Source organism: Hemiscyllium ocellatum, chromosome 1, assembly GCF_020745735.1.
Source record: "Hemiscyllium ocellatum isolate sHemOce1 chromosome 1, sHemOce1.pat.X.cur, whole genome shotgun sequence".
NCBI classification, from domain to species: Eukaryota; Metazoa; Chordata; class Chondrichthyes; order Orectolobiformes; family Hemiscylliidae; genus Hemiscyllium; species Hemiscyllium ocellatum.
In genome coordinates this window covers 21,137,694-21,153,972 of record NC_083401.1, presented here as the reverse complement: position 1 = coordinate 21,153,972, position 16,279 = coordinate 21,137,694, and the positions used below count along the sequence as shown (strand labels likewise).

General features: G+C 40.7%; 1 protein-coding gene across 1 annotated transcript in view; it reads left to right on the top strand.

Annotated features, from left to right (window-relative positions):
- dnaaf9 (dynein axonemal assembly factor 9) overlaps nucleotides 1-16,279 on the top strand; it is a 208,770-nt gene that overhangs the window by 27,624 nt on the left and 164,867 nt on the right. The window contains exons 3-6 of the mRNA XM_060840002.1: nucleotides 3,929-4,048; nucleotides 10,286-10,410; nucleotides 11,678-11,774; nucleotides 12,976-13,082. Coding sequence (XP_060695985.1) covers nucleotides 3,929-4,048; nucleotides 10,286-10,410; nucleotides 11,678-11,774; nucleotides 12,976-13,082 — 449 coding nt within the window. The remainder of the gene's footprint in view (nucleotides 1-3,928; nucleotides 4,049-10,285; nucleotides 10,411-11,677; nucleotides 11,775-12,975; nucleotides 13,083-16,279) is intronic.

Below are 16,279 nucleotides of genomic sequence, written 5' to 3'. Positions count from 1 at the left end.
GGTTCCAGGGTCTCTGAAATGTGCTGGTGTGTTGCTCCAGCCACATATTCAATTGTTTGATCTTTCCGTTCTTATACTCAGCACGTGGCTCTGCAACTAATCCTGCAGTTGCTGCTCTTCATGACCTGCTTTTGAATTTCCTCGCTAAAATCTGCTTTCATAACCTCTGTTACTGGTCCAGCGTGGCTCATGAATTCTGGGTGGTCCTGCTGCCCCAAAGGATATCCTGCATTTTTTTTTCTTGTTATCCTGGGCGGCACAGTGGGTAGCACTGCTGCCTCAAAGCGCCAGAGACCTGGGTTCAATTTCCGCCTCAGGCAACTGTCTGTGTGAAGTTTGCACATTTTCCCTGTGTCTGTGTGGGTTTCCTCCGGGTGCTCCGGTTTCCTCCCACAGTTCAAAGATGTGCAGGTTAGGTGAGTTGGCCATGCTAAATTGCCAGTAGTATTAGGTGATCGGGTAAATGTAGGGGAATGGGTCTGGATGGGTTGCCCTTCGTAGGGTCGGTGTGAATTTGTTGGGCCGAAGGGCCTGTTTTCACACTGTAAGTAATCTAATCCTTAACACTGGCATGAAGGAAGTAACATACTATCCTGGAGTCATGTTTCATGCTGCAGAGAACCTTGTCTCCTTTTCTGATTTTGGAATTCCCTATCACTGATTCCCTTCCAGTTGTTTTTTTTCCCCCTCCTGTGCAGCTGAAATGCCCATTGACCTATCTGTGGCTACATTCTTCTGAAGGGTTGTTGTCTTCACAAGTTTCCAAAATGGAATATCAATTGGTAAGCATGTTTAGGCTCAGGAGCCTCTTGCACTACTTGTCTGGTAGTTATACATGATTCCACCCTGGCACCAAACTTGTACTGTTCTCATCTGTGGTGTGACCTCTATGTATGTTATCCATGTAACACTCTGGTATTCTAGCTGCTGCTCAAGTTCAGAGCTCAAGTTTGTGCAGTCATGACCCATTTTCCTACACTTAGCCCTGACTAATGAACCTAACCTACACATTCCTGAACACTACGGACAATTTAGCACAGCCAATTGACCTAACCTACACATCTTTGGACTGTGGGAGGAAACTAGAGCACCCAGAGGAAACCCCCTCAGACATGGGGAGAATATGCAAACTCCACACAGACAGTCGCCCGAGGCTGGAATTGACCCTGGGTCCCTGGTGCTGTGAGGCAGCAGTGCTAACTGCTGAGCCACCATACCGCCCATTTGTATTGCTTGTTTGTTCCTCACTTGGCGCACTTCATGCTCGGCATACCAGTCTATCCTTATTTTTGGAAGGACGTTTCTCTTCTCAAAGATTGAGTTGTATTTTGTTATGTACAGTACCTAATTTGCAGTAACCATCCATTTTTTCATTTCTTCTTGGGTTTTGCTTCCTCTAGCTAAATACCTGTTGTTTTGAAATCATCTCATTTTTTTAATCTCTTTGGAGGCCGCATTAAAAGCTCTGTTTTGAATCTCTTACCTGATTGTTTGCATTGTGCTGATGTGACCTGTCAGCTTGTTTGTTTATGGCTTCATCTTTGGCAGTTTGCCAGGTTTCTTGGAGACCAATTTGAGGTTCCTATTTGTTTCTGTCACAACTGCTTCTTGGGCTTGCATATAGCCTCAGTTGTTACCTTATTTTGTTTCTTGTCTGTTTGGGAATTTTTCTGATTCAGTTGGGAATTCATTGTTATGCATTAATTTCCCTTTCGTATCCTTTCAGTGGATATAGACATGCACAGAGAGTGCGCATTTAATTCCCCAAGAAACTATCCATTTCAGAGGCAATTAAGAGTCACATTTAAGGCAAATTAAACCTTCCCTAAATAGATACCTGTCAATGAGATGGCTTTTTGATGATCAATGTTAAATGCATGATTGCTAATTAATGAAACCTAGCTTTATGTTCCAGTTTTATTGATTGGATTTGCAGGACATAAAGTATAAGGCTTCTGTGACTTTTTTTTTATTCTCTCTCACTCTCAGAATATATCCCTCCATTCTGCGTTTTCACTAATGGCCAATATATTATGGCAGTGTTGATGGATTGAGGGTCTCAAGGCCATAATAATTGGCCACTTAATGGTCGAGTACATCTGAGGGTTGGTGAGCACACTAACCTGTCCTTTTTCCACTCTGAGTATTAATCTGGATTAGGAGTGGGTGGAAAGGCGGTGGGTTCGAATCCCACCCCACATGTATCTGGTGGTGGCAGAAATGGTGTCTCGTGGATCCTTTGCATTTCGAGGGTGATGTGCTGGAAACTGAGGACAAGGGGATCTGTATAGTCATTGTGAGAGGGCAGGGAAGGAGTGAGGGGTGTAGTCTGGCACGTAGGTCAGATGGGATGTCAGTAATATTGCTTTGTACTATGCCCATGCCAGAGAACCCCTTTTCTATGGAAGGTTTGGATTAGAATTTTAAGACATTTAATGGGCGGCATGGTGGCACAATGGTTAGCACTGCTGCCTCACAGCGCCAGAGACCTGGGTACAATTCCCACCTCGGGTGACTGTGTGGAGTTTGCACATTCTCCCCGTGTCTGCGTGTGTTTCCTCCGGGTGCTCCGGTTTCCTCCCACAGTCCAAAAGTGTGCAGGTTAGGTGAATTGGCCATGCTAAAATTGCCTGTAGTGCTAGGTGCCGTGGTAAATGTAGGGGAATGGGTCTGGGTAGGTGTGCTTCGGCGGGTCGGTGTGGACTTGTTGGGCTGAAGGGCCTGTTTCCACATTGTAAGTAATCTAATCTAATCTAATCTAAACCCCTCATGTCCATGCTGGAACAATCCAAAATTAATTTCGCTGCCTTTTTTTTTCTTGCTCTGTTTCAGATTTGTATTTTTTTCATTCCTTGAAGGAGTTATTAGTCTTTACTTCAGTCATCCTTTCTGCCACAATGTTTTGTGCTTAAACAGTAAGTGACAAGAAATTCTAATTGTGAGTTCTGACAGAAGAATCAGCTGAAGCTCTCATTTTCGCTTCACAGATGCTGCCTGTGTTAGTTTCTCTTTCTTGAGATTCTTATACATTTGCAATTACAATACACCAACTTCTGTGAACAGCCAAAATTTATTAAGCAAGTACAAGTTTTGGAGGATCACTTAATACTCCCTGAGCACTGCTTGCGAAGTGTGTCAAGAGAAGCTCCCTGAACGAGGGAGCCAGTTCTTCCTTTTATACAAAATCTCACATCACCAGTCGGTAATGCTCACAAGACAAACCCCCTCCCCTCCCCCACAGTCACATACCACTCAAGACACCGTACAAGGACCTGATTATATTGCTTTTGGAGATAATGTAACTCATCCCTTAATGGCAAGATCTGGTGTAAATCATTTTTTTCTAACTGCAAGGAGTTGTCAGAATTTTAACTGCATTGGTATTATTGATTCGGAATAGAAGATGACAATGCAGATTTTTTTATTGTACCTGCACGACAGAGAAACATACCACCCTATCCCCAGGGCATCCAATTTCTTGAAGGTCAGTGGAACAAATTGACCCCTTAACACCTCAGCTGACCTGCTGAGTATTTCTGTCTTTTTTTTGGGGGTCTTCCACCATTCAAGATTTGAATGTGTGTGTTTTTTTTTGTAAGCCACCTCCTTTCAGATAATAATTTTATTTGCATCTCCTCACTCATCCTTTTAAAAAATTCATCACTTCACACTTCTTGCATTAAATTACATTGTATGTGTTTGACTGTTTGTTTGATCATTCGCTCATTCACATCATTAGTTTTGCCATTATTGTTTACTATAGTTCTATGCTCGCTGATTAGCAAATTTGAAAATTAGTTCTTCTATATTCCATTCTATATTACTAATACATATAATCAAAGCAGTCCTCCCCATATTACATCACCTTTCTGACATGAAATTGTTGACATGTTTACCTCATTTCTAACTTACTACTTTTCTTTTGCAGGTATTGATAGCAGATATAATGAGGGGTGCAGAGAATTGGCAAACTATCTACTCTTTGACCTATATAATCTGACAAACATTGATTCTGATGTGACTGACTTGCCAGAAGAAGTGCTTGATGGTAACTATATCGTCTTTAACCTAATTTCACAGAGCAAATGACTGAACAACTGAACAGTTGAGGCATCTTGTTTTGCATTTTTGATGTGTATATTTCTGAATATCATGATTGGGATGAGATGGTTGGAGTCACATGTCCTTAATTTGGGATACTTTGCATTTTGTTTACCCGAATTGGTATTTGGTTACTCGTTCTGAATGAAAACTGAAGAAGTGCTAGGTTTTCCACACAAAAAAAGACTTGAGCATCTTCTGTTTAAGATTTCTAATGAGGAGTGGGTGTTTGCAATTGTGTTGTGGCTCCTGAGACCCCTTCGAGCATCATTTCAGGCATCTGACAGAAACTTCATGGGTTTGATGAGCTAAATTTAAATCCTGGTCCCAAAACTGAACTGAATTTATCTAATCTAACAAAAATATAGGATGATTTGGTAATGCTCGGGGAAAATCAATTTCTTAGCAACTCCCACAGTTTCTGTCTCTCTGCCTTTTGTGCAGTACAACATTCACAGATTTTATTGTTGACCGCTGGTATGTCAGCGTTGCACACCGATTTGGATTAAGTGGCACGAATTTTGGCAGATAATAGTAAGATGGCTTTGCACTCTGAATTCTGTGCTTTGTCAGTTGAATTGTTGGGGTTAGTATCTGGCTCACCCTTTTGGATGGTAAAAGAGCCTGCAGTTGAAAGAATAAAAAACTGAAAGGTCATATGCTGTTGTAGACAGTTGCGTTTTCATGCAGCCATTTGAAGAAAGAAGCCAAATCTAAGTGTGACATTAGGATCTGAAGATGTTTTGTGTCTGTGTTTCAAGTGACAGGAATGTGTTCATCTCGGCTTTGTGCTGTTTGTTAGAGAGGCAGAAGTGAAAACTGCCCTGAATCAGCACCAAACTCTAGGCCTGGAAGATTGGTATCTAAAATTCTGTAAGCCATGACTTGTTTGAATGTGTGCTAGGCTGGATTGGTTTTTATTGCATGAAGCACATGAAACTTAATTGCCTTTTTTTTTTGCTCTGCCTCCTTTTGTATAGGCTGGTTAGCCTAATATCAGTGCTGTGGAAAAATACTGGCGTTATTTTATTAAGGATGTAATAACTGAGCATTTGGCAAGTAGTGACAGAATCTGTTCAAGTCAGCATGGATTCACTGAAGGGAAATCATGCTTGACAAATCTTCTGGAATTCTTTTAAGGATGTGACCAGTAGTGTGAGAAGGATGAATCAGCAGATGTGTATCTGGACTTTCAAACACTTTGCTGGCAAGGTTCCACATGCGATTAGTAAGAAACATTAAAGCTCATGATGTTGGATGTAATGTATTGATCTGGATGAAGAACTGGTTGGCTGACAGGAAGCAGAGTTGGGATGAATGGGTAGGCAGCGATTATTGGGGTACTGCAGGGTTCAGTGCTGGGACCTTGGCTGTTCACAATATACATTCGCGATTTGAACAAGGAATTGAATGCAATATCTCCGAATTAACAAACGACATAAAGCTAGGTGGCAGTGTATGCTTGTGAGGAGGATGTTAACAGGCTGTAGGGTGATTTAAACAGGTTGACTGAGGGCAAATAATTTGCAAATGCAACATAATGTGGATAGTGTGAGGTTATCCACTTTGGTCGCAAAAGTGAGTGAGCAGATTATAATCTGAATGGTGGCAATTTAGGAAAAGGTGAAGTGCAACCGGATCTGGGTATTGTAGTAGAATGGTCATTGAAAGTTGATGACACGCAGGTGTAGCAGGTTGTGAGCATAGCTTATGGTATACTGGCCTTCATAGTGATAGGAATTGAATATAAGACTAGGGATGTTTTGGTGCAGTATGGTTAGGCCATGCTTTGAATATTATGTACAGTTTTGGTCTTCCAGTGTGAGGAAGGACATTCTTGTCGTTGAGGGAGTCAAGCAAAGGTTCACCAGGCTGATTGCCAAACTGTTAGACTGATATGAGGGAAGACTCCATCAGCAGGACCTATAGTTGCTGAAATTTAGAAGAATGGGTGGGGCGGGGGGAACCTCATCGGAACATAAATTTCTGATGGGACTGGACAGGCTAGATGCAGGAAGAATATTCTTGTTTTTGGAGAAGCCCAGAACTAAGGGTCACTGTCTAAGAATAATGGGTAAATCATTCAGATTGAGATAAGGAAGAATGTTTTCACTCAGTTGTGAGCTTGTACAATTGTGTACCATTTCGTTCGATATATTTGAGAAGGAGCTGAACGTGGCCCTTGCAGCTAATGGGGACACACAGGGTATGGAGAGAAAACAAGAGTGGGATACTGAAATTGCATGATCAACCATGATCATATTAAATGGTGGTACAGGCTCAAAGGATCCAAAGGCCAACTCTGCACCTGTTTCTTAGTTTCTCCAACAATAATAACATAACAAAGATAAGAAATTGTTATGGGCGTTGGGGTGTCAGATGAAAGGGAAAATTGAAGGTCTAAGTTTCTTTTAAGTGTATTCTTGAGATATGGTTGTCATTGGCACTGACAACCTTAATTGGCTGTCTTCAGTTGCCCTCAAGGAAGTGTGATGAGCTGCCACCTTTAATCACTGACATCTGTGTTACTGAAGACACTCTCACTGCCCTATTAGACATGGAGCTACAGAATTATAACCCTTATGTTGAAAGAATGATCTATGTCCAAACTGAACTCCAAAATTCCTGTGCCTTCTTTCTTGTAGATGGTAAGGTGTGAGAGAGATTCTTGTTATTGCAGAGAATTCCCACAAGTATGTACATGAAAACTATAACGCATCAAATGTAAGAGATTGGATATTTGAGGTGATAGCTGGGCAGTTGACAAAGTGAACTATTTTGTCCTGGGCACTGTAGTATCGCTTGTGTTCTTGCGACTGACCCTAATCACTAAGATAAGTAGGCCGTATTTATCACCAAATTGATGTGTGCCTTGTAAGTAGTGGAGAGGTCTTGGACAGTTAGTTGTCAGGGTACTCAGCCTGTGATCTGCTGTAGTATATGTGGCTTGTTCAGTTGAGCTTCTGGTTGTGGAAATCCCTTTGGTCATTATGGTGAAGGAATTGGCATAAATGTTCTGGTATGTTTGTTTGTTAGAACTATTGCCTGAGACTGTATTAGAAGTAATAATTCTATTTAGGATGCCAAGTTTGGATGTTGTCTGGGTCTTGCTGCATGTGGACCCAGATTTTTTTATTTGAGAAATTGTGAATGGAGATGAATGCTTCACAGGCATCGCTTGTGATTTTGTGATGAGGAAGATTCATAGAGTAACTAAGATGCTGAGGCCTGGGATGCTGCAATATCCTTAGTAGTTCCCATTCTCTTCTATCTTCAATAATGAAAATTGAAACATAAAATTAAATGTGATATTGGGAAAGCTCTCTCGCGCTCTCGCTCTCTCGCGCTCTCTCGCTCTCTCGCGCTCTCTCGCGCTCTCTCGCTCTCTCGCGCTCTCTCGCTCTCTCGCGCTCTCTCGCGCTCTCTCGCGCTCTCTCTCTCTCTCTCGCTCTCTCGCTCTCGCTCTCGCTCTCGCTCTCTCTCTCTCCTCCTGCCAGGAAAGTTAAGGTTCTATTTTATGTAAATCTGGTCACTGTGTTCTTCAAGTTGATTTGACAAATTTCTCTGCTGTGATGTGACCTTAGATTCTTGGAACTCTGAATGCAAGAAAATTAGTTTGTAACAGTGTGTTTTTAAATTTTTCAAATATTTGTTCTCATTGTGTTTAATTTCCACTGGAATAATCTTGATTAATCAGAAAACTCCTGGTCCAAATTTGATAATAGTAAAATGAAATACTGCAGACATTGAAAATCCTGAAACAAACAAGGAGCATCTGGAAGAACTGGAGTTCTGAAGAATTCGTACCAGACTTGAAAAGTCAGCTCAATTTCTCTTTACAGATGTTGCCTGACCTGTTGAGTGTCTCCTGTATTCTCCTAGTTTGTCAACTGGAGTATCTAGCCATTCACTAACTCCGATTGTTACTGTCTCTGCGCTGACATGACATGTCCCCTGTGGCTGTTTCCCGATCTAGTGTTTCTGTATCACCAGGTCACTTGCTGCTACCTGACATCCTGTGATGTCAACATCCATTGTTACGCTATTTGATAACTAATGTTGTAGTTACAATAGATGCTTCATATTATAGCATAATTATCGATACTTGTTGAGGAATATAGGACCTGAGCATTATTGAGAAGAGCTTTTGTCAAAGCTTTCATTTTGCACACTTAGCAAGAAATCATTTTCGGGGAGAAACAATATGTATGCTGGAGAGATTTTTAATTAACCTAGTCCGAAATGTTATTACAGACCTCTGGAACAAGTGTGACTTAAACCCAGGCTTCCTTGCTTAGAGGTAGGAACATTACTATTGCACAACAAGAGCCCCCACGCCCTCACATTTATACTGCATGAGAAGAGTGCTGATTGAATAGTAAGGGGGTTCTGATCAGTAGAGAGCGTACATTCTCCATGGCACTAACTAATGCTGATTGACAATAAACTGCCAACCTTTGCTTACATTTTTTTATTATCTAATCTAGTTTTCTTATTAACCTGTTCAGTCATGCTATTATACACTTTGGAAGGAGGTGAGACTTGAACCCGGCCTCCTGGCCCAGGGTAGGGATTCTGTGGCTGCGTCACAAGTGGGTCCCGTTGTTTACATTTTAAACTCTGTAGGTTTACTGTAGTCAAGGCATTGCCATCAGAAGTCAGCTGTTAGCTGCTTTGAGCTGTTGAGAAACAGGTTCAACAAGGATTGCACGCTCAACTATTAAACTTGACGATACTTTCCCAACAACCAGATATATGAACAGATCAATGGAACACTTGTGGGCTCACCCATTTTGGCTCATAGCAGAAGCAGTGATTCAAAGACTGAAACAAACAGCCCTCCAACAAATCTGATTCAGACTCTGGATCAGATACATGGACAATATTTTTGTAATAAGAGAACAGAGATTGAGAACATACACTGGATATTCAACACAGTGCTCACAGGGATCAAATTTCTGATCTGCATTAGGACCCTGCTCAAAAGGGTCACTGCAGAACTCCTGATCTGTGAAGAGAAGACGACCTCTACAAAGTCTTTGCCAAAAACAGATGCCCCTGTAGATGCCTGGTAAATAAACAACACCACGTGGGCATGCTACCACTTAACATGTTTACCTTTTGTTTAAAAAAAAGTCTCTGAACTGACAGCCAGATTTCTCTGACCACTCAGATTCCTGACAGCCATGCTCAGATGACAACTCAGCAGACGTAAAGACCCTATACCTATCATGTGCAAGACAAATGCAGTTTACAAGGTTCCATGCAAAGTCTGCATGAAACACTATATAGGACAAACAGGCAGGCAACTAGCAATCTGCATCCACGAACACCAGTTAGCCACGAAATGCCACAACCAGCTGTCTGAGTAGCCATACACCAATGACAAGGATCACATTCGACTGAGGTGTCACAAGGGTCGTAGGATGAGCTAAACAGAAGACACCAGAGAATTTGTAGAAGTATAAGACTCATCCATTGCATCCATCAACAAAATTACAGACCTGACCCATATACCGGCACGACAACTAACTATTAGAATTGGCAACCAGAAGCAACAGGAACGGAACCAAATAAAATCCTGAAGAGACAGTACAGCAATGCTTCACAAGAGGCTCCAAAGCACTGAATGTCACCTAGGCATGGGACAAAACATCTGCAAATCAACTTCCGAGCTTGGTGAACATATCCATTACTACGTAAATAGGTGCAGTGAAATGTATGTTTTCTTTCTATCTGAAAAGAAGAGGGCCCTGTTTAGTAATATTTGTAGCTTCCAGTGCCTGCAATTCATAATCTACTTGCCAGGCAATCCAGCACTGTTGTCTTATCTAGTATAAATCTTAGTTTTCTTTATTCAAATTGGTATTCTTGTCAATTGTCCTGATGAGTAAAAGGCGAAAGGGTAAAGAAAAATGTCTTTTTTTTTCAGAAATAAACATTAACCTTGAGAAATATTAGAACAAGATTGATTTCTAGCACTACACCATGCCAAGCTTTTATTTGTATTTCTACACCTAAAGTTCATTCAATCCCATGTCCTTGCAAGTGGTGGATTACAAAATGGTTCTTCACTTTTGACTGTTGCTTAAAGTGAATGTCAGTTGATCATGGCCTATTTTGAGAGTTCCTAAATGAAATGCTGACAATATTACAAGTCGTTAATCTGTCCTTTCTCTTTCAGATGTAATTCTTTTAATCAAGCCAGAGAGTGTTCATCTGTACTGCAACCCTGTGAACTATAACTATCTTCTGCCTTATGTAGCATACTGGAGAAACCTACACTTGCACTGTTTGACAGAAAAAGAAGTAAGTTGTAAAGCTAAAGCAAAGTGAAGTATTGTGGGTGCTGGAAATCTGAAAGAAAACAAATTACTAAATAAAGTTTGGGGCCATCAGAGCAGAGAAAGCAGAGTTAATGTTTTAGGTCCACCAAATTCTGACTAGAAGTCACTGGGCCTGAAATATTAACTCTACTTTCTCTCTGCAGGTGCTGCCAGATCTGCTGAGCTTATCCAGCACTGTCTGTTTTTGTTCAAGTTGTAAACTTATTAGATACCAAAATATTTTAGTTGAGCAAGTATGTAAGGTTCATTTGTATTAAATGTTCTCATTTGGCAATTTTTGTGATTGATCTGAAAATCTAACTGGAAGAAGACAGCTGTGACATTAAAATCCAATGATGTATTTTTCAAAGTCCAGAATATCTGTACAAAGAATCATACAAAACATATAAGCTTGCTGCTTAGACATGACGGCGATTGTTTTCCCTTGCTGTTGTCTTAATTTGGGTCATCGTATTTAACTTACTGCATTGTACCACCCTGTTTTTTGCCCTTCCTGTTGGTAAGTGGGAAAGAATGTGACTAGAGTAGCTGAATGGGGACAGTAACAAATGTACCACCTATGTCAAGATTGGAGCGAGTAGGTTTTAGAAGAAAATTAAGTCGTGGAGATAAGTCTGGGTTGCGAAGCCAGTTGAGAGTACATTTGTCCTCCTGTGGCACAGTGATCGTGTCCCTACTCTGAGCTGGGAGGCCTGAGTTCAAGTTTCACCTGCTCGAGAGATGTGTTTATCGCAACTCTGAACAGGTTGATTTTAGAAATATATCTGCCTTGAGGAACCATTGATAATATTGAGCTAAGCTCTGATATTTCTATTTGATAGTTCTGAGTATAATATTTCTGAAATCCACTGATAAAATACATGTGTCGGATGAAAGAAAAAAATTCCAAATCTACTCAGCTGTTTTGAACACTTCAGATTTAACTTTTCCGTCCTTTTTTTAACATTCTTTATTGGCTAGGTTTTTGTTTTTGGGCTAGTTACTTGATTTTCCTGCAACAGTAGAACATGGTTTTTCATCAAAGGAACATAATAGTTCAGCTTTTATTAATATGCTCATAGATCACTCAGTTCCTGGTAAATTGAAGTAACCACAAAGTCATATGTTAGTTTAAGTTAGGATGGTCACTGGTCTGAGTTCCATCAACTTGTTTGTGTAAACCACAATGTTTTTGTATTGTACAAGAGTTTATACATTGTAATTGATTGAGCTTAAACTTACTTCCTTAGTATGAAGATGAAGAAGCAGCAGAGGAGTTCAAAATTACCAGTTTTGTGGATATGGTGCGAGATTGTTACCGCATTAGAGTTCCATATAGCTTTCAGGGTAAAGACTAAGTTTATTTTCTCATGTTATGAACATAGTTGAAAATTAGAAATAATTAAGCAAGCCATACAAGCATTTCTCTTTAGTCTATGCTATTACTCTTGATCTGTAAAGTCCTTTTTATCTCTATACCCACTAAGTGAAATGCTTTGAGCAAACATGTTCATTCTAGGAGTGTAAAATAGTTTGTTTTTAGCATTCTTTAGGATTTAGCTTGTAGGTATTCCCTCCCTTCTATTGGTAAAGTGAATGTTGTAAATCAGACCCACTTGGAATTCTGGATGAATTCTGATGAATGCTTGCTATACCTCAGTTTAGATTTTTAATTTGTTTTGAGCTTCACTTTCTTTTGATGCAAGTGATAATCTTTAAATTTATGGTTTTGATGTTTTCATGAAGCAGTCAGATTGCCTTGTTACTGCTTCATATTTTAATGTATTATTCCACCATCTTCATTGTTTGAGCATTTAAAGTTGAACATAAGAACTGGAAGCCATGATAGGCAGTTCACCCAATTGAACCTGCTGCACCATTTGATTGTAGCTTATCTCATCTCTGCCTCAACATTTCTGCCCAGTTTCCCAAAACCCTTCATTCCATTGCTAATTAAAAGTCTGTTTTTCTCCTCTTGAAATTTATTCAATGTTCCAGCATCTACTGCAGTCTGAAGTAGTGAATTCCACAGATTCATGATCCTTTTCAGTAATAATTTGTTCTCCTATCTGTTGTAAACCTACTACTCGATCTAAGACTGACTGCTCGTTCTAGAATACCCACAAGAGGAGGCATCCTCTCTACATCTGCTTTTGCATCTCATAATCATGGTTTACATTAAATTACTTGGAGTAACTGTTGCTATCTGGATCACACAATTAGAAATGAGTTCTGTGACCTTTGGTTGATATAAAGGTACATAAACCTGGCAGGTTTTTATTTTCATTTTCATTTTCATTAGATTTGGTCACAGATATTGAATTGCATGTAGTTGTTAGATATTTTAATGCTACTAATGAAATAAGTTACTATATCTTTACTGCTTGGGTGTTAGCAAATCTGAAAGCATTTTTTCTTCTATTATTTGGTATGCATGCTAATTAAGTTAATATTTCAATCTGTATTGTATTTGCTTCACTTAATGGATCTGTAATTCTGTTTTATGATCACCTTGTGCTAATCGTTATGCACCCATTACTATTTTTAGGCCATGTTCAGAAGTTTGATATGTTCATTGTTGAGAAGTGGCCCATTGTTCAAGCATTTGCGCTGGAAGGAATTGGAGGAGGGGAATTTTTTACAATGAAACATGAGGTATTTAATTTTTATGTGGCTATCATACAAAATTGTCTATATTAGTTAACTAATTCGAAAGGCATTTTTGAGAAGCTTCTCCAAATAGAGATAAGCAGTCAAAATTCATGAAAGTTTGACAAATGATTTGAAATGTTACACCTTAACTACAAACAATGGGCAGTGATAGATGAACATGTCCCACAATTCTGAGAAGTTAGTTTGAAATTTTTTGAGGCATTTGAAACCATAATTGGATTGATTCTAAATGGGATTCATATGTTAGGCTAATCTTGAGCTAGTTCATTCTTGATGTACATCTTCCACCCTGACCTCCAATTCACTTGCACCTCACCATCACTGTCTCCGGCAATGGACTAATCACAGACATTAAACCCACCAATTCCCACAGCTACCTATACAATACCTCCTCCCTCCCACCCTACCTCCTGTAAAAATGCCATCCCTTATTCCCAATTCCCCCGCCTCTGCTGCATTTGCTCCCAGGATGACCAATTCCACCACCTTCCACGATTGCAACTTCCCTTCCCATGTGGTTGACGATGCCCTCCACTGCATCTCCTCCACTTCACACACCATTTTCCCTTGAACCCCACCCTTCCCACTGCAACAAGGACAGATCTCCCTTTGTCCTCACTTTCCACCCCACCAACCTTCACATATATCGCGTCATCCTCCGCTACTCCCACCACCACCACCAAACGGACCCCACCACCAGACATTTATTTCCTTCCCCATCTCTATCAGTGTTCTGAAAGACCATTCCCTCTGCGACTCCCCTGTTAGGTCCACCAGCCCGCACCCCACTCTGGCACCTTTCCCTGCCACTGCAGGAAGTGCAAAACCTGTGCCCATACCACTCCCCTCAGCTCCATCCAAGGCCCCAAGGCATCCTTCCACATCCATCAGAAATTTACCTTTAACTCTGCCAATATCATCGACTGCATCCCTTGCACCTGGTATGAACTCCTCTATATTGGGGAGACAGGATGCCTTCTGGTGGATTGTTTCAGAGAATATCTCTGGGACACCTGCACCCACCAACCCCACCGCCCCATGACTGAACATTTCAACTCTCCCTCCCACTCTGTCAAGGGCATGCAGGTCCTGGGTCTCCTCCACCGCCAAGCTGTTACCACCTGACATCTGGAGGAGAAAAACCTCCTATTCCGTCTTATGACCCTGAAACCACACGGGATAAATGTGAATTTCAGCAGTTTCCTCATTTCCCCTCCCTCCATATTATCCCAGTCCCCAGCCTTGAACTCGGCACCGCTCTCCAGACCCATCCAGTGTTCCCCCTCTGACCTATCATCTCCTCCCTCCTCTTCATCCGCCTATCACTTTTCCACCACTACCCTCTTGACTTTTTTTTTCTTTCTTTCTTTCTTTCTTTCTTTCTTTCTTTCTTTCTTTCTTTCTTTCTTTCTTTCTTTCTTTCTTTCTTTCTTTCTTTCTTTCTTTCTTCTCTCTCTCTCTCTCTCTTTCTCTCTCTCTTTCTCTCTCTCTTTCTTTCTCTCTCTCTTTCTCTCTCTCTTTCTCTCTCTCTTTCTCTCTCTCTTTCTCTCTCTCTCTCTCTCACACACTCACACACACACACACACACCTTTCTGTTTCAACAAATGTCAGGGAATGTGCATTGGTAGGTAGCTTAGAGGAGTTGAATGGGGAAAGATGGCAGAAAACTAGATCCAAGTTCATTGGGTAATAGAGAAAGCAAATAGCCTTTATTTCCAAGGGAATAGAGTTTAAAAATCTTAAAACTATACAAGATTTTGGACAGGCCATATGTGGAATTCTGAATGGTTTTGCACAGTCCAGAGCGAACCCATAGTCCCCCCATATGTGGAATTAATCTGTCTTGAGGAGAGGTTGAGTCGAATGGGCCTGTATTTGTTGGAATACAGAAGAATGAGAGGAAACCTCATAGAAATGCGCAAAATTCTTAGAGGACTTGACAGAGTAGATATGGAACGGTTATTTCCTCTGTAGGAGAGTAAAGGAACAGGGATATAATTTTGGAGTAACTGGCCGTACTTCTAAATTGAGATGAAGAATTTATTCTGAGGCTAGTGAATTTGTGGAATTGACATAAACAGTACCATTACATTGAATGAGACCATTGCTTTGTCCTTGTCTATGTTTATGTTCCTGATGTTGTCTAGGAATTCCTCTGATCATAATATGGAGTATTTGGATCCATTGACAGCATCACACCCTCGAATATTGTTAAAGCACAGCAGGTCAGGCAGTATCTGAGGCACAGGAGAATCGATGTTTTGGGATAAGCCCTCCACTGATAAAATGTTTAAGTTTTTGTTGAAGTTCTTTTGCCAATTTGTGATGAGGAGTTCCTGAAAATTCAACAAGAAGTATGAATGGCGCTGTACTGAAGGTAATCCATAAAATCGTGGTGGTGTTCCCTTCTAGCTTCAGCTTCTGTCGGTCTGTCTTGGTTATCAGTCTTTTTTGTAGGTTCTATAGTGTTGTTTATTCTATTGGTTAGCTGTGGCATGGGGTCATGCACCATCTGTTGTTAGGTGTCACTATCTGCAAGTAGTTTGTGTTTGAATATATTCAGTTTTGTTCATGATTATCGTCATTCTGCCTTTATCTGATGGTACTATGATTAGGTTCTTGTCCTTTTTTGACAAAATGACTGAACTAACCAGCAGCAGAGTAGACAACATGACAGGCACCTGGGTAAAGACCTTCTCCAACTGACAGCTGACAGACACAAAATCCAGTACTAGTCAGGGACTCAACTACAACCACAGGGACGTAGGAAAAACAGACTTCCAAGATGCACTAGAATATCTGGTCAGAACTAATGGACTAACCGAAGAGACACATCAAGCAGTCAGACAAACCATTGTACCCTCACAAAGAAAACACCAATTAACAACCTTAACACGAGAGAGAAGCTTGAAAAACATTCAAAAGGTCAAGAACATAATCATAATACCAGTAGATAAAGGCAGAATCATGAACAAAACTGAACACTGTACTTTCAAAAAAGAGAAATTACTTGTAGGCTTCTCCCAGCAGAGGGAGTGTGACCCCATGCCATGTTGAACTAATGAAATAAAAAACACACCATAGACACACCTATAGAAGATAAAGCCAGCAGGCAACAACACCCCATGATTTTATGGATTACCTAAGGTAAGACCTATTGTGGCACTTCCAGGAGCTCC